Source organism: Planococcus citri, chromosome 5 (assembly GCF_950023065.1).
Source record: "Planococcus citri chromosome 5, ihPlaCitr1.1, whole genome shotgun sequence".
Classification (NCBI taxonomy): Eukaryota; Metazoa; Arthropoda; class Insecta; order Hemiptera; family Pseudococcidae; genus Planococcus; species Planococcus citri.
Genome location: NC_088681.1, coordinates 14,805,000 through 14,824,771, shown reverse-complemented (window position 1 = coordinate 14,824,771; position 19,772 = coordinate 14,805,000). Strand labels below are relative to the sequence as shown.

General features: G+C 35.8%; 1 protein-coding gene across 1 annotated transcript in view; it reads left to right on the top strand.

Annotated features, from left to right (window-relative positions):
- Positions 1-3,844: 3,844 nt before the first annotated feature.
- The window catches only part of LOC135847065 (uncharacterized), a 23,438-nt gene continuing 7,510 nt past the window's right edge, over positions 3,845-19,772 (top strand). The window contains exons 1-4 of the mRNA XM_065366461.1: positions 3,845-3,999; positions 9,889-9,970; positions 10,619-10,695; positions 11,026-11,271. Of these exons, the coding sequence (XP_065222533.1) occupies positions 9,916-9,970; positions 10,619-10,695; positions 11,026-11,271 (378 nt within the window). The 5' untranslated portion in view covers positions 3,845-3,999; positions 9,889-9,915. The remainder of the gene's footprint in view (positions 4,000-9,888; positions 9,971-10,618; positions 10,696-11,025; positions 11,272-19,772) is intronic.

The window sequence follows — 19,772 nt, the reverse complement described above, 5'->3', positions numbered from 1 at the left end:
ATCACTTTGAATCGCCAATCTAGAGAGTCATTTGTAAAATGATTCGAATCACGAATTGCAAATCATGTCAATTTTTCGAACTGTGAGTCGCATTTTTGGAAAAAAAATCACTGGCTTCGCGTCGTCCTCTCGTTGCTTTTTTCTGTCATTTTTTTTTCGAATTCGTACATAAAATCATTACACCAAATTTATTCAATGAAAATTGAAGTTCGATAAGAAATTAAAAAAATCTATTCTTCACCAAATTTATTCAATGAAAATTGAAGTTCGATAAGAAATTAAAAAAATCTATTCTTATCAGGTAAAAAAAGGTTCGAAAATGGAGTTGAAAGGGGGAAAAATGTATCGTATCGTTGATATTTTCAAATCGCGAATCACGAATCACCGCTTCCTAATTTTAGAATCAATTTTCGAATTTATTGGTCAATATTGTGAATTTGGAGTTTTTAAATTTATAGCATCGGACTGGGGTTCAAAATTTGATTTTTTTTCATGAAGAGATGTGAGGTTCAAATTTTTTAAAGCTATTAACTTCGTCAAGACGGATCTAGAAATACCAATATCTCAATTTAAAAAAATTTTGTTATCACTTAGGTAAGGGTGAAGTCGCCCAAAACCGACCACTTTTTGTAAAACCGCCACCAATCGAAGACTATTTCACTTCAAAACGTGGTAAATGGCTTAAAATGTAGGTTGAACCTTCACCTAACTCATATCAAAATTTTGGCTTAAATGAATAATCCTTAATATGTTTTTTGAATTTTTTTCTGAAACAACTTAAAAACGATTTTTCAAAATTTGGTATCCTAATCCCGACCACATTTGAAAGTGCAGCAACCAATAAAATACTATTTCACATGAAAATACAGTAAATGTCTTAAAAGATAGATTGAACCTTCCCCCAACTCATATTAAAATTTTGGGGTTATAGAATAATTCTTTATGGCTTTTTGTCATTTTCTTCCAAGGCACCTCCAAAATGACTGTTTGAATTTGGTACCCTAATCCCGACCACCCTGAATTTACATGATCTTATGAGTAGTCAGGATAGGAGACCCATATTGTTTTACACATTTGTAAAAATTTTCTATACATACCTGTGATTGATTACAAACACGGCAATACCATCAAAATCTCACTTTAATCACGATCACAAATCATATTATTTAACACCACAAAATTAGTTATAATAAGTTGAAAATTTTTGGTGGTAAAAAATGGTGAAAAACAATTTTTTGATCATGTGATTTCTTCAAATTCAATTTATTTTGCGAGTTTTGGCTTTACAGTGGCCGGGAATGTCTCAAATTAATTGTCTGTGATAGACATTGACCTTTTATTCTCCTCATCTGGACCGCAATTCCAAGGGTACATTTTGATGCAAACCTCCCAAATCAAGCTTGTAAAGAATGCCTCTGCGCATTGCGCAAACTCATCTCTTGCCTTACCCCACTTACCATAAGTATGATCATAATTGCGAGTAGAAGGAGATAACCACCTTCCACACATGATTATGATCTTACACGTGTTAAGTGGGGGTAAGGTAAGAGATGAGTTCGCGCAGTTGCGCAGAGGCATTCTTTACGAGATCAATTTGAGAGGTTTGCATCAAATATTTGCTTGATTTCCGATTGGAATAGCTGTCCAGATAGGGAATAAAAGGTTGATGGTGAATGGTGACGATAGAGGAACACGTTTATATCACTTTTCAATAGGTAGCGCTAATAACAGATGAGATATACATGGTGGTCGGGATTAGGCACTGGGTGGAATAGGGGTGTTTTACCCTTACCAGTTTTTGTTTTTTTGTTTTGTTTTTTTAGGTACAACTGTTGACTGTTGGTACTTGATAATAGTGTATTCATCTCGTTTTGTAGAGACAGATTGTGCAGTATTTTCAGCCGTGTATGCGATAGAAATTTATTCTGCCTATAGCAGGGCTTCAAACCCGTACCTGTACCCGTACCCAAATACCCAAATACCCGAATACCCGAACGAAAATCCAACAATTTCTGTACCCGAACTCATACCCATACCTGAAAAATGAAATGAGAAATACCCAAACCTGTACCCATACCCAATAGAGACTATTTTGAACCCAAATACCCAAAAATACCCGATAGATTGGGTACAGTTCGGGTATTTCACCTAAGATACCCAAACCTGTACCTGTACCCAAACCTTTAAAATTTTTATACCCATACCCAATACCCATACCCGATTCTCTGAGAAAGAAATCTGTACCCGTACCGGATACGACCTGTACCCGATACCCATACCCGAAAACGTTTGGGTTTGAAGCCCTGGCCTATAGTCAACATCAACGTGCCTACTAAATAGTTCCATAATACGACCTCTAGTGTATTAGTTCTCTTAGACATACGAGTTGAAAGAGAAATGCTAGAGAAAGTGAGAAACCAGTCATTTGGTGACTCCCAATGATATAACATTGGTACATCAGTGTTCCAGAGATGAGAACGGCTTATACCTATTCTCATATTTGCGTAATTCTAGATAAAACTAATTATGTAAGTCCAGTTGTATTTCAAAATATGAACTGGTATTTCAAGTGATTGAAGTGATCTATTTTGAAATAGATTGAGTTAGCCCAAATGGACTCGGGTCCATCAGTTATTATTATGTAAAACTGTATGTGATCCTTTTTCAAATCTCATTCAAATGAGTAACGTAGATGGACCTTCCCACATCCGTTTATTGTTCCCTTTCTATGTGGTGATGTGCATATTGCACTCCTTGAAGACATTTAGAATGCTACCTCTCTTTTTGTAATACTGTACTGGCTCAGTATATAGTTGGAGTAAGTCACTACTTATGTAATTGCTTTATTAAACAATAAACGTTGCTGAGAGTAACTGAAGGCTTTTCTTATTCATAAGGTAAATGTCTGTGTTGTGTATTACATAAATAAACAATCAGTGTCCGAAAAATAGGTAACTAGGTGGTACAGGGTGCCCAGAAATATCGAGCACCCCTAAGAAAGTTTTTCAATAAAAATATAGGTTGGCAATGTGAAATAGATGCATATGATTGGTGGAATGTTATCTCTCCAGTCCAACAACCAATCATGTGCTATCATTATCATCATTCACTGTGACCAACCAAAGTATTTTAGTAGAAAACTTTTTTAGGGGTGCTCGATATTCCTGGGCACCCTGTAAATCACCACTTCACCAGGTACCTACAAACAGGGCTGTTGGACACAAAATGTAAACGTATCGTTTCGTTTCAGTTTTGACATTTTTATTAATAAATGAAGAAGAGAACCCCTCTAAAGGCTGTAAATGGATGAAATTTGAGTGAATCTGGCAAAATTTGGTCACAATTTACAAAAAAAAACTTGCAATTAAAAGGTGAAAATTGAAGAAACAGAAATGATTCGTTTCGTTATAACGTTTCGTTTCGTGTAATTTTTTTGATTCGTTTCGTTTCGTGTCTCGTTTCGTGTCCAGAGGGGAAAATTGCCATTTCGTTTTGTTTTGTTTTGTATTAACAGCCCTGCCTACAAAGCTCATAGATGCTACAGGGTGCACAGAAATATCGAGTACCCCTAAAAAAGTTTTCTAATTTTTTATCTTCACTAGAGATCGCAAATTTGTATGCCCAGGGGTTTCAATTTCAATTCCGCCGTTAAATTTATCAAATTAATATGTAGATACCTTTTATGATATTCATTTCGAAGAAGGGTGATGAAATATCGTAATCAATGGCTACATGTTAAATACTTATATAGCTACTAGAGATTGAGGAAAATTCAGTAAGGTAGCATGAATTTATCTGTTGATTTGAAAAGATACATTATCTAAAATTTCTGATTAAACATTTCTACTGGCAGATACAGATACCCTAGATATGCGCTATTTTATTTGCATGATGCAAAAGTGAAAATTAAATTTTTTACTAGTTCAATTTTGCTTCGCATTCGTTGATGTTGAATTCTACATCTTGTTTTTCGAGCCTGTTGCTGGATGCTTCAAAGAAGTAAGTAGGAATTTTTTCATATTTTTTGATGTTTTCAGCCGAATTTTTGTAAAAAATGATCGCTATTGCGGTATGCCCGATTTTAGAAAAAAGGGTGGGCGTCAACAATTTTTATATTTCTCGACGTTTTGAACTTAAACTAGACGATTCTCGGTGTGTCAGATTTTATTTATAGGTATACTACATAATATACCTACTTTATTTAAGTGTAGGTTATGCCCAGTTGACCACATGCTAGCAAAAAGCTAGCGTTTTATTCGCGTTTTGATAAGTTGCTAGCAATTTACTCGCTTTTTGTGGCCAGCAATAATTGTCTCGCTAAAAGTAAGCGATTTTCTTGCAGTTTTTCGCTAGCAAATTCAATTCTAGCAATTTTCGAGCTGTTTTCCAGCGACTCTCAGCTAGCTTTTACTTCACTTTAACTTGCTCGCCTTATGCTAGCGTATTACTGGCGGATACTTGCTCGCAATTCTATGCTAGGACAGTTCAAGCAATATTCTCGCATATCTCAGCTAGCTTTTACTTCACTTCATACATGCTCGCCTGATGCTAACGTATCACTGATGGATACTTGCTTGCAATTCTATGCCAAGAAAGTTCAAGCAATATTCTCGCATATCTCAGCTAGCTTTTGCCTCACTCTATACCTGCTCGCTTAATGCCAGCGTATCACTGACTAATATGTACCTGCTCACAGTTTTATGATAGGAAACTTCAGGTAATATTCTTGCATCTCTGACCTAGCATTTACTTAGCCATCTGGCTCTAGAAAAATGTAAGCATATCTCTAGTTTCTGCATCTGGTGACTTGGCGTTTTCTTTGTAGTCAAATGATAGGAATGTGCTACCAGATCTTACGCATTTCTCACCAATAAACCTTTTTCTGCGTTATTTATTGTAGCAAAATGCGAGCAAGTATCTTTTCCATCCCTCAGCGCGCATACAAAAATCATTAAAAATATTCCTGCATATGACAATAGGAGTAATTGCACCCCCCCTCCCCCCGCCGATCTTCCGGGGCAACTTTTTTCTTAAAGGGGACAACAAAATTTCATCAAATGGACATGGAAAGCTGTAATTGACTCTACACTCCAATTTTAACACCTTCTGAAGACGACTTCAGGTGGGTTCAAGTCATTTCAGAGCCTCCAGTAGGCTTTTGAAACTTGAAATTCCCACAACATTAATTTATCAATTGGAGCTGGCAAGCTGAAATTTACTTCGCAGGTTTCAAATGGTTTTGAAGCTTCCAGCTACTTTTAGGAAATTCCAATTTTTCAAAAAACGCCATACAACCTTCGAAAAGTCGCTGGAGGCTCCAAAACGACTTGAAATTCACCTGCAGTACTTCGTAGCGTATTGAAATTAGTTTTCAGAATAAATTTGAGCTTTACAACTTCAATTTGAGTTTCAAAAATCTGCTGGAGGCTCCAGAACTGATCAAAACAAGTTGAAACCGTTTCCCATCGATTTGGCATGTCGAAAATAGGGTATATCCCAAATTTCAGGTTTCTTGGTCAATTTGGTAAAATTTTGATTTTTTTCTCTCATTTTGGCCAAAATTTGATTTTTGAAAATTCACCAAAAATCGAAAAAGGTACTTTACCACTTGAAATTTTGACAGGTGATGAATTTTTGTATGATCTTTCGATCTATGTTTGTAAGGTTTGAAAAATTTCGTGCACGTATTATGTTGAAACGCAAAATCTGCGATTTCGGCTGACCTTTCAATCAAAATGGCCGCGATTTTGTAAGTAAGGCCAATTTTTTTTTCAGCAAGTTTGCTTTAAAATGTTCCTTAGGATGTCCCCTTTAAGGAAAAAGTTGTCCCGGAGGATCGGCAGGGGGTGCAATTACTCCCATTGCCGTGGACTAAAATGTTGTTCAAATGTTTTTGAAATTTTTCATTTTCATGGTTTGTTTGATACTTCATTTTCAAATTTTAAATTTTGACAATTTTTCTATTTAAAAAAAAACTTCATTTTTTATTTAATAAAGAGATTTTTCAACCTATGCGCTAGCATAATGCTAGCGAATTGCTAGCGTCGATCTCTCTCATGGTATAGTTTGCTACTCTTAGATAAAGTGTGTCATCAAGTTGAATATAAGCTCAAGGTGGTATCTTGTTGAAAAGTAAGAAGAGTGACATCACTCTTCTTATACTATCCCAAGATCTCAGCGTTATGCTAGCTCTGAGCTGGGACAGTTGCCTAATTTTTGGAATTTCCTGGAAAACTACCACCTGTTAAAGGTAAACACCCAGAATTTTTAAAAAGTTAACTAATAGTAATTACTTTACTGATCAAAGTTTTTCTACGCTAGCAAAAAGCTAGCTTCTTGCTAGCATAATTTGCGCTAGCGTAAATGGTGCTGGAATATGAGACACTTTTTGCAAAAATTGCTAGCAAATCAGTCGCGATTTAGTCGCATGTACGTAGCAGAATGCAGAGCAAAGTGCCAACAAAATGCTAGCTTTTTGCTAGCTTTGTGCCAGCTACGTGCTAGCTATTTGTGCGCAATTCTGCTACTCTAATGCGACCTAATCGCAACTGATTTGCTAGCATTTTTTTAAAAAAGTGTCTCAAATTCCGGCACCATTTACGCTAGCACAAAATTTGCTAGCATTTGGTCAACTGGGTGGAACCATTTACCTAGTTGAATTTCGTTGTACTTAGTACCTACCTACCAAGGTAGCATACGGAGAAGACTTAGTCATTTATACGCGACCATTTTGCCGGGAATAGTTAATTCATTAATAAAAAACTATTGTAGCCTGTTTATTACATGAATAGGCACATATTGAATAACAAAGAAAGGCTAAGGCATAAGGAACAGTGCCACTCAATTGAAATATGTCATGACAAATTTTTACAAAGGAATGCTTCATTCTAAAACCAATGAGGCCTGAAATGGTGCCGCAACGTCTGTTCTCTGTATAATATGTACCAATATAAGAGTGACACTAGATTATTATCCACGAAGAGGAACTTTTTAAATGCTACAGTCCCTATTTTAACGTGTAGGTAGTTCCACACAATATATTGTGTAGGTAGCTCCAAAAAATCAATGTCAGTTGGAAAAAAATTGTGCAGTTCCAAATTTAAAAAAAAAATACTAGCTACCTAATAATGCACAAGGACTATCAATATTAAATGCAAAAAAAATAATTATGGGAATCGAATCGATAATATACCGATCCATTCATTTGAAAAAAAAAAGAAAATTATGAGCTACTACTCGTGGCTCATTTTTGATCTATTGAACTGAGTTTATCCACATTTGACCTGATTTTCAGGTAGTCACGTCTACAGTGCGTTTTTCAAACCAACGGTAGGTACCTACATTATAATGACTGATAGGTAGAGATAGAGAATATTGGTTGAAAAACGTCCTTAATGTGCTTGCTTGAAAATCAAATCAAATGTGGATGAACTTGTGAATAGATGAAGAATATGCTACAATTTTTAGCTGCCTAAATTAATTTCCACACTTTCTGTAGGAGCGAAATTCTATATTTCATTTCTGTAGAGAACAAAAATCGCGCTGAAAGCTCCAGAATGACTAGAAATAATGAAAATTAATTCATAGGCGTTGATTTTGATTACAAGGCTGCATTGGGGGGGGGAGACCGAAATTTTCCTAGCTTTTTTCGACACATTTTCCCAACTTTCTACCGCAGATCCTCTTCTCCGAGTTTTCAAGCTATTTACCTAGCCAGAAGTGGTTCGAACAAATTTTGGAAGGATGAGTTGGAAGCGAGAAAGTTGAATAATTTAACATTTTTTTCAAAAACGACGCTTGCTTTTATATACTTATACTCACAATTACAAAAATTTGAATTGTTCTATTGTAAAAAATTCGCACTTTTTTTCTTGTTACCAACCTATTTTCGTGTTTTTTTTTTTAGACTTTTGATCTGTGAAAATAAAATTTAAAAAAACACTCACGCATTATGCGTGAGAAGAGGAGAAGACCGATTTTTCTTAAAAAAATAAAAATCTTTTATGAACGAATTGATTCACTTTTTTTGAAACATTTGTGTACCTAGCAATTGATCTGTTTACAATCGAATCGAATCATTTACGAACGATTGATGATTAAATGAATTGATTGATTTCTTGGTGAATCATTCGCAAACGGATTACGTAATTAATTTATTTTCGGTTCTTGTAAAACTAATCCTAATTGTATGTAGTAAGTATAGAGATTGATCTGTTTTCAAGCGAAGTGAATCGAATCATTCACAACCGATTGGCCTTGGCGATTGAACAAATAAATTGATTTCTAGGTGAATCATTCGCGAACAAATTGATTAATAAATGGCGAATCATTCACGAACGAATTGAATAATTTTTGGTGAATCATTCGCAAACGAATTGATTCATAAATTAAAGAATTGATCAATTCGTTGGCGAACGATTTGCTAAAAATGAATCTATTCGTTCACGAATAGTTCTCTCAAAAAATTAATCAATTCGTTCATGAATGATGTCTTTAAATGAATTAACACTCTCACAAACAATTCACTGAGAAATGAATCAATTTATTTATACGCAAACCATTAAATTGTTTTAAAACAGATCAGTTTGATGAGCGATTCGTTAGGATTAGGATGGTGGAAGCTTGGTGAGATTTCAAGTTGCTTCGAAATCGGTTAAACTGTTTTCTAGGTAATGATTTTTGAAAAAATTTGAAAAAAATATTGTCGCTCGATACAAACTTGAAAGCTTTGAGCTTTTGAAGGATTACGTATGATGATAGCGAAATGTCCAGCTAGTAGCCTATAGTTGTGAAATTTAAAATTTAATTAAAATTGGTCTTTCCTGAAAAATTAAATTTTTAATGAATTTTGTGCAAAGTCACCCCTTGAAAATTTCCAAAAACTCAGTTTTGTTTGCAATTACTTACACTCGAAAGCTGTAAAGTTTCGGATCATGATGATAGTCGTCGATTATATGTAGGAACGGTGATGAACTTGTGAGATTTCAAGTTTCATAAAAAATGGTTCAGTCGTTCTTCAGCGTAATCATAGGTATAAAAGTAAAAAATTTTGGAAAAAAATTGTCGCTCGATAAATTTGGAAACTTTGAACTTTTGAAATAAGTGATGATGATGATGAAATGTCAGGCTAGTAGCCAGTTGTGAAATTTTAAACTTGATCAAAATATATACTTAGGTTCAAAGGTTCCTGAGAAATTTAATTGTTAATGAATTTTAGCTTTGGAAAAATTAATAGGTAGGTACATATAATTTGAAAAGTAAAATAACTGATGCAAAAGATGATTTCCATAGCTTCAACACTTGAAAATTTTAACAATAGGTACTTTTCAGGGAATTATAATATTTCCAAAAAAAAAAAAAAAAAAAAAAAAAGAATAAACGCCTAAGCGTAACAACATTATGTATGGAGTGGCAAGAGTTGAAGTTGAAAATTACAGAAAGGTCATCTTTTGGAGGGGCATAATATGGCCCCAAACATATGAAAAGTGTCCAAAATCATGCCATTGATCAGCACCTCCACTGTGATCAACATATGTAGGTAGGTAGGTATCCTAAGTTTAGTTTCCTAGGTCATTCCCATCACATTGAAGGTGAATTTTAACTTCAATTTTTGATCACCCTCTCCCCTAAAATTGACCTAGGAAGCCCAAATATTCAGTGTACCTATCATAATGGTACATACGAAATTGGTAAAATGATGAGTCGTTGAGTGATCGTGACGTTCGAGTGGGTACATTCGATAACAAAGAATGACAGAAGAAAATTCACAAAGATTTCTGTTAACTTTAGAATGAGCGGCGGGTTTCATCTTTACAGCCCTATTTGACCTATCCCCAAGGTAAAAAAAAGTGGATTTTCAAGTTATTAAACGTGTTTTTCGACTTTTAGGAAAGCTTGCAGCCCCTTCCAATTGAAATGGCAATGGTACACCGCTTCTCGATTTTATTTGTATTTAACGTTTTTTGTTCAGGTACGTATGATCAGGAACTTATTTCTTGTAATTACACAATACGAATTATGCATAGTCTACCTGAGCGATAAAAAAGTTAGGAAATACCTACCTAACCATAAAATACTCAAGCTAGTTTTGTTCAGGGTTGAAAACCGTTTGGATATAAATTGGTTGTGATGGAGGTAGTTTTCAGAACCTTTGAAAATAAGACGTGGGTTTCGGTTCCCAAAAGGTTCTCAGGTGTTGTGCTTTGAAATGGTTTTGTTTTGGTTCCAAAAGGTAGGTACCTTTCACGGTTCTGGTGGTTCTTTTTACTTCTACTTTGATGTTTTGCTGGTGGTGCTGGGGGTTCCACCAATTAAAAAAAGTTGTTCCAAATCCGGTTCTGGTTGTTCTTTTATTTAAAAATTCAATTGATACTAAAATAGTTCTGAAGTTTTTCAAATTCATTTTATCCTATGGTTGTTCTTTTGGGAATTTTCTTTTCCAAATTTTGAAACGGCTTTGATGGTTCGGGTTCCCATTTCAGCTGACCAAAAAGGCGGTTTTGGTGACTCAAAACGGTTTTCAACCCTAGTTTTCTTTCATGCAATAAGTATACGTAATAAGGTAATATGTAGGCACACTAATCGGACACAAATTCATTAATATTACATTATTCTTTAGGTACTACTAACTCGGAAGATGATCGTCTATTGTTCACGATCCCAAGCAATCCTGAAATATCTCAATTATTGCAACCGGTATGACATACATTTATCTTTCTTACCTAGGTATTAAATAAACGTTCTACCTACTGCATGTCCCCGGAGAAGAAAAATCTAAATTCTATTAAAACTTTCAAAAAACAAAAGCCTAAACGGATCAAAAATGTTAAAATATATTATGAAAGTTTGTGTTTATTTGATGGTACAAAAATCTACTCCATTCTGAATGCACCTACCTACCATAGCATTGTAGGTACCCAGCCGGATGGCATATTCTGTGCAATAAAACGATTCATTTTCAATCTGAATGATACAATTCGAACAAAATGTAAGTAGGTCTGTAATTAATTCCATTGCATTTTTCAGATTCAATATGCAATGTACGAAACAATTGTACAAAAATTGGACCTTGACGCTCCAAAAAAAGAAACATTAGAGCTGATTATTAGAGCCACTACTGCGGAAACAATCTTGCAGATATCAAATAAAATTTCGGCTATAAATACTTCTCACGCCTTGGAAATTGGTGCTTTGAACGCTGCTCACGCCGGCGCATTAAAAGATTTAAATACTTTATACACGGGCCAGCTGAAAGGTGTAAATGATACCTGTGTGAGTATACCTGAGATTCATTTCTACCTTTATGCTTTGGTTCCACCAGCTCATAAATGCTTCTTGATATTCTGCATCTCCCAGTCAAACACAAATCCAACACTGAGTACCTATACTTAATTCTTTACAGTTTGCTATTTCTCTGTTTATACCTACTAGTGATCAAATTATTAGGGTATTATCAGAGGCGTGCCGACCTCTCAGACTGAAAAGTGGGAATTTTTTAAAAAATTGGGTGAGTTGGGAAAAGTTGTGAAATTTGGGAATAAAGTTAATCAGAAATACAATTCCTTCTAAACTACATATATCGGTGAAAAGTTTATTATACATTTTTCCTAGAAATTCATCCATTAGATACCAACTATGGTGACTCAATAACGAACAACCGATTAACGAACGTCTGTATTTACACACGAATGTACAATGACTAACTATAGTCTCTAACTCTAACATCTAGTTCCATAACAATCTCCCCCTGCAAGAGAAAAAAAAATTGAAAAATTAAAATTTGAATTTTGAAAGTTTTTTGATTTGAAAAAAAAAGTTAAAAATATGATTAAAAATAGTTTGATTTATAAAAAAAATTAGAATATTGAATATTGATTGAAATAACGAGTATGAATAAAAGTATTATGAATATGGATAATAGTATAGGAATAAGATAATGTAAAATTATCGAATATAATCGTTGAATCGCGCCGGAGGCGGCGCTTTTCTTGATGATCGGCGCACTGTTGGAGGCGCGCTTGGATCGGTATTTCCAGCTGATCGAGCTGGACAGGTTGCAGCGTTGCTGGTCGTAGGCATTTCAGTGGTGCTGGTATTCGGCGTTGTATTTTGATGCGGTGACTTCGGCACATCAAAGGACTGCGTTGGACTGAAGGTGACGGCTTTATTACCTCGTTCCCAGGCGGGTACGAGTTGATCGATATGCCTTTTTATTTGTCGTCCGGAGTTCTCCAGCGTAATTAAATAATGACGCGTTCCATACTTCTCAGCAACAACACCGCGTGCCCATACAAATTTTTGATTAGTAAAAATACGAGCCTGGACTGTGTTGCCAACGTTGAATTGTCGAACTGACGGCGTTTGGTATGGAAAAAACGCATCTAGGCTAATTTTCAATTTACAGCGGGAAAGACCGGAAGCAAGCGGCGTTGCATGATAACGGAGGGTGATTTGACGTAATTTTTCATGAATTGAAGTCGAATCAGCCTCTGACTGCATGGCAAGAAGTCTGCGTTTCCAAGTTTGTACACTGCATTCAGCTGAACCATTTGTTTGTGGAAAATTTGGAGCAATAAATCTCTGGTGAATTCCATTTTTCTTGCAAAAATTTTGAAACAACTCAGATTTGAAAATTGTTGCATTATCTGAGACTAAACGAGTACGAAAACCATGAGTAGTGAATATTTCTGTGAGAAGGTTGATTGTAATTTCAGAGGTAGGTGCTTCTTTTACTGCTCGGACTTCGGACCATTTGGACTTGGCATCAACACATACCAAAACGTAATATCCTAAAAATGGTCCGAGGTAATCCATGTGAACTCTTTCCCAATTCCGAGCTGGGGGTCCCATGGATAAATTTTTTCTTTTGGCGGATTTCTCCGCAATTCGGCGCAATCGCTACATTTCTTTACGTAACGTTAGATATCAGCATCTATGCCCTTCCAATAAACATATCGGCGAGCCAATTGTTTCATACGAGTTGAACCCATGTGAGAGAAGTGTAGATCAGCGAGAACGTGACTTCTCAAGGACACTGGTACATATACACGGTCGTTTCTAAAAATTATACCATCAGCTGTCATATATTCGTAGTCGGAGTTATCGGTGAGCAGTTTTAGTAATAGCGGCTGTAGTTCTGGATCTTTTTGTGTTTCAGCTGCTATCGTTGCTGAGTTAACTATTTCATTCGACAAATAGAAGATATTATCAGTGTAGATTTGGTCTGGTTCATTTCCGAGAAAAAAATCGTTGGTTGGCTCGGACATAACATTCACTGATAGATTTTCAACATAGCTGATTTGCGGATCAACTGGTGCCTGAGATAAACAGTCAACGTTTCGATTATCAATACCTTTCTTGAATTTTACATCGTAGTTAAACTGAGCGAGAAAACATGTGTACCTAATTAGCCTGGCTGACGTCATCTGTGGTATATCGTTACCTTAATGCCAAATCCGAGTATGTCCATCCAAAAAAACATCATCGTTTTGCGTCACTGATAAGGCTCTGGGAAGCCCTGAATTGAAAAATTTGCATCGGAGTACAGTTAAAATGCACCACCGAAGATGCACGAAGCTGACGGATGTTCAATCAGAACTCAACGAACCCTTCCGAGCATATCCGAGCCTTATCAGTGATGCGTAAAATCATCCTTTTTTTGTATGGACATACTCGGATTTGGCATTAAGGTAACGATATGTGACGCGGCACAACAAAATCGACCTTCGGACTGAAAAAATTATTTTTCACTTTTTGACGGATTTTTGGTCCTCGGACATTCAAAAATCATTTAAAACCACCCAGAAGTCCCTATGATTTGCATAGCTCCATATACATGGTAATCCAGTCAGAAGTGTGCTCATTTTTTTGATTTTTTTGATTTTTTAAAAATTGTTTCATTATTTTAACTTCTAAATCGACCTGGAGGCGAAACAAAGCGTTCTATGAGAAAAATAATTTAAGCAAAGTTGTAGAGAATTAAATTTCCAAAAACCTATAAGAGGTTTATTTTTTCTGTTTTTTGAGAAAAACGGAAAAACTATGCATTTTGGAGAAAAATAAACCTCTTGTAGGTTTTTGGAAATTTAATTCTCTACAACTTTGCTTAAAGTATTTTTCTCATAGAATAGAACGCTTTGTTTCGCCTCCAGATTGATTTCAAAATTGAAAATAATGAAAAAATGGGGAAAAAATTGAAAAAATGAGTGCAATCATGACTGAGCCCCCTGTATCAATGTAAATAACCATTTTACCCAGTGATATTCACACAAAACAGGCAAGAAACGTTATTCAAGACTATGTTTAGCTCAGTTTAGCTGGAGAACCTGATTAGAACGCAAGCGCTTCCGCTAAACGAGCAGAACTGGACTGAAAACTTTAACCCCCCATAACTCAAAAACTTGTTTTCAGTTCGAAGGTCGATTTTGTCGTGCCGCGTCACATATTTTTATTTGATGCGAAAATTCTCGTCAGAGCTTCGTTGTCTGTTACCAGAGTGAATTTTTTTCCGAGTAGGTAATTGTAGAAGTAGGTCGTTGCAAAAATAATCGCGAGAGCCTCTCTATCAAGCTGAGAGTAATTTTTTTCTGCCGGAGTTAACAATCTTGAGGCATATGCGATAGGCCTTTCCTCTCCATCACTCAAATGGGAAAGAACAGCTCCGACCCCAATAGGACTTGCGTCAGTGGTTAAAATTGAATGGTTTCATTGGGTCAAAAGGTACATCAACACGATCACTGCATATTTCTTCTTTTAATTTGATGAATGCTGATTCACATTCTGAAGACCAGAAAAATTTAGCATTTTTCTTCAGTAGAGCTCTGAGTGGTGCAGTGAGGTTTGATAAATTTGGAATAAATTGATGGTAATATGTTATTAACCCAATGACCCTACGAATTTCATCAGCATCTTTTGGTCTTGGTAGATTTTTCACAGCCTCCATCTTTTCTGGTGATTTTCCTATTTTCCCTTTCTCAATTACGAAACTGAGGTATGTTGTTTTTTCTTGAAGAAATTTGCACTTTTTCTTATTTAGATGAAGGTCGTTTTTCTTCAGTGCTTCTAGACACTTACGGAGGTTTTCTAAACACTCCTCCAAGGATGACCCATATACGATTATGGCATCAAAGAAATTTGCAGTTCCGGGACCATTTAGCAATATTTCTTTCATTTTTCTGTTGAATTCAGATGGTGCAATTTTTACACCAGGACCCAAACGATTCATTCGATATGACCCACAATGTGTTACAATGGTTTGAATTATACTAGAGGCTTCATTTACACACATATGCATGTAAGCTTGATATAGGTCCAATTTACAAAAAATGAGTGGCATTAACCAGCAGATCTAAAATTTCTTCAACCCTGGAAATCGGGTAACTGGCATCTACTAGCTGCACATTGACAGTGACCTTGTAATCGATACAGAGACAAACTTTGTTGTCCTGTTTTAAAACGACAACTAGAGGTGATCCCCAGTCTGAAGAGCTGACTGGAGTTATAATTCCTTGTTTTTTGAGTACATCTAGAGCGGCATCAACTTTTGAACGTAAGGCATAGGGAACAGTTCGCTCACGTAGCAGTTTAGGCGTTGTATTTTCACGGAGTTGTAGGTTTAGGGCGAAATTCGGAATGCGACCTATTTTGGGTTCAAAAAGTTCAGAGTATTCTTCTAATATCGATGATAATTTTTCTTGTGGTGTAGGCTCAGATGTGTAAACTGGGTAATCAAAGGAATTTGATTTTTGCTGATCAAGGTCAAGTTCTTCAAGAGTAACCTTTAAAGTGCGAATCCATTCGCGGCCCATTAATGTAGCATGACCTGGAGGCACAATGTACAAATTTGAACGAGTTCTCCTATCTTTGTAGGAAACATCAACAGTAACATAACCTAGAGCTGGCGTTATGGCTCCAGAAAACAAACGAAAAGCGATTTTTGCTTCTTTGATTGGTGCTCGAATTCCCAATTTTTTTGAATTTATCATCAGGTATCAACAAAAATTTAGCACCTGTGTCAACTTCCATTCTCTTCGATTTTCCATTGATACCTACTTCAATAAAATATTCATCATCAGTATTGACACTGTTTTCTTCAAGCTTATAAAGGTCAACGACATGATAATTGTCTACATACTGAGAATATGTTGCATAGTTTGTAGGCTCGGAGAATTTGACACTGGATTCATTTGATTTTGAATTTGACATGAGGGTGGTAATACACACCTTTGGGAGATGACCTGGCTTGTTGCATGACGTGCATTTTAATTTATTTCGATCAATAGTGCAATCTGATACAGAATGGTTATTTCTACCACAACGGAGACATAACCCATCAATTCCGAGCTTTTTATAATCGATTTTTGATCTAAGTTTTGCAGGCGTATTACTTCGATAATGATTTTTTGAATAACCTCGACTGTGTGAACAATTTCGTTGTTTACTGTGATCATTATAACGATTCTGAGAACGGGAGTCGCGATTGAAGGCGCGAGATAATTTATTTACATCTGAGTTATTACCTGGTATAGCATTCGGAGTATTTTTGCTCAATTCTCTGCTCTCAATTCGCGAAGCTTCCAATGAAATTGCTTTTTCCACAATTTTATCATAATCATCAGAGTCTGTCTGGAGTACCTGTTCTTTAATCCATGGCTCTTTAATACCACGAACCACTTGAGCTGCTAAGAACAGTTTGGCACAGGATACTGCTTTTTACACTCGCATTCAACAGTGAATTGACAATTTACTACCTTGTCCTGAAGCGAGGCAACGAATTCGGCAATACTTTGATTTTCTTTTTGCTGCGTTTCTAGAAAATAATGCCTTGATATGATGACACTTTGACGTGGAACCAATAGATCGTTGAACGAAGTTTTTAAATCAGCGTAAGATAGGTTCTGGATTGATTTATCAGGTCCCAAGAAAGCGGCAAGTTTATTATAATGGGTAGAACCAATTGAAGTACGTAATAATCCGGCTTTCTTTTCAACATCAGTGATGGTTTTTGTAGCTGTGCAGTCTTTGAAACGAGCGATGTAATTTGTGAACTTTTCTTTCTTTGAATCAAAAGCATCGAATTTTTCAGTGTTTTCTGGTGTCCGAGGAGTATTTCGACTTTGAGTTAAAGCTGCTTGCAAAATTGCTTGAAACTGAGTATTTTGTTCAGCTAAAATTCTCTGAAGTTCGTCTGTGTTCATGGTGCTGAGTTTGAAGGCTGAGATGTGACTGAGTATTTTTTTTTTTTGGTTCTGAGTGACTGGGTAATTTGACTGAAGTTGACTGAGTGAAAATAGCTGAGTTGACTGAGATTATTGAAGGTAGCTGAGTAGACTGGTTGAAAAGGTAGGTAATGAAATTGGCACTTTTTTCACCATTTCACACGCGAAAATTTCTGTCATAAAAATCATTTATTCGCGATTTACCTATTTACGAATGATTTAATTAATTTTCGATAAAAAAAATCATCCGAGAGCGCGAAATCGGTACATTTTAACGCGCACGGTTACCGCGCGAAAATTTTTTCCTCGTCACCAATTGTGGTGACTCAATAACAAACAACCGATTAACGAACGTCTGTATTTACACACGAATGTACAATGACTAACTATAGTCTCTAACTCTAACATCTAGTTCCATAACACCTACTTACCTAGGCTATTCTGAATCATCGCTGGAAAATTTATTCTAAAAGTAACCGGAAAAAATTCGTTTAAAATCACAACAAAAAAGTTAGGGCTGCCATGCAATTGCGCCGAGTAAAAAAATTAGACATACCCGGAATTGCGCCGCATAAAAAATGTGTGTATGGGGAATTGCGCCAATCAAAAGAACGAATCTTCCCATCCCACTTACTCAGACTTCACTGATTTCAGTCTGTCAGAATCATAATTCTGGTAGGTATCTCTAACATCTAGTTCCATAACACCTACTTACCTAGGCTATTCTGAATCATCGCTGGAAAATTTATTCTAAAAGTAACCGGAAAAAATTCGTTTAAAATCACAACAAAAAAGTTACGGCTGCCATGCAATTGCGCCGAGTAAAAAAATTAGACATACCCGGAATTGCGCCGCATAAAAAATGTGTGTATGGGGAATTGCGCCAATCAAAAGAACGAATCTTCCCATCCCACTTACTCAGACTTCACTGATTTCAGTCTGTCAGAATCATAATTCTGGTAGGTATAAGTATTCAGTCCAGCTCTATAAGGTGCACCGGGGCAAGTCAGAATGATTTTTCGCAAATTTCAACTTTGACCAGCTGTTACTCCCCTTCTAATGAACCAATATGGATCAAATTTATTATGTAGGTTCCCATAAGGGTTCTTAACCTATGGTAAAAACTCGAGCGCGATTGACACAGTAGCTTTCGCTCAGTGGAATAAAATATAAACTGTCCTGACTTACCCCAATTGGGGGAAGTCAGAACAGGCTAAACTTTGCAGAGGCGTAGATCACAAACCGAGCGTCCTAGAAAAATTGCATGGAAACAAAATTGTAGAGAATTTAATTCTCTTTGAGATCACTCTCATCAGATTTTCACTAGGATGCACGGTTCATCCGCTATATGCGAAAAACTAAGAAATAGAAAGTCTGTATTTTAGACCAAATTCAAAATAAGTTCAAAACAACAACAAAATACAATTGAACCAAAGACATCTAAAATGAAACTAAATCGCGAAAATTTTTATGCCGTGATGAAGTAGGGGTAGTACCCTCAAATCACCTTTAGTGGCACTTCGCCAGATATAAACCTCTAGGCACTAGAGCAAGTTTTCTAACTTACCCCGAATTCCAACTTCCCCCAGTGCACCTTATAGCAATAGATTCACTGATTCAGATTGTCAAAAAAAAATCCACTGCTTAGCCAGATCTGCAAGGAACTTCCTCTGTTTTAGCAAAGAGAGCGCAATTTTTTCAGTTGCTGGTTTGAATTTTGGCACATTTTCGAATGATTTTGTAGGTGTGAATGTGTTAGTGCGATGATAAAAGTGCATAAAAATCTGGATGAGCATGTGAAAATCCATTATCAATTCAGATAACTGCGACTGAACGATGAACGATTCTCTGATATCTTGTTCATATCACATTTTCTCAACTCGGCGCAATTGCCAGTATATCTTTTTTAAAAACTCGGCGCAATTCCGGGTACACGATTTCAATTAACGATTTGGCGCAATTGCAGGGCTCCCAAAGTTACTCACTTACTTGAAATTAAAAAATTCCAAATCAAATCTCCGCTGAAAAATTTGTTTTCAAATCACCATCAAAATAATACCTATTACATATGTAAAACTCGTTTGAAATTTGAAATATTGTTGCGGAAAAATCCATTTTGGAATTTTGACCAAAAAAAAGATAATTTGCTGCAATATTGCCACAAAAAATTCTTCATAGAATTGAAAATGGAATCCTAAATCAGCAAAAACGTATTCAGAATTCTCGCAAAAAAAATCATTCAATCTTTTAAGGGTTTTCTAGATTCCCATGTTGGGGAAACAAATTGCTTTAATGGGTGTAATAGGGTACCCTGGTTAATTGACCAAATCACAAAAGAATTGAACTTTCAAAGAAAAATCGTGTTGGAAAATGACAGATTTTAAAAAGCTCAAATCCTTCATTTCCAACAAAACAAATGGATATAAATTGGAAATTGCTTTCAAAAATAATTCAACAACGTGAAACATGAGTAAAACACATTAACCAAACGCACTTTTTGAAAATATTTTAAGAGAATTGAAAATGTAAAAAAACGTAATAACGATAAAAAAAAAG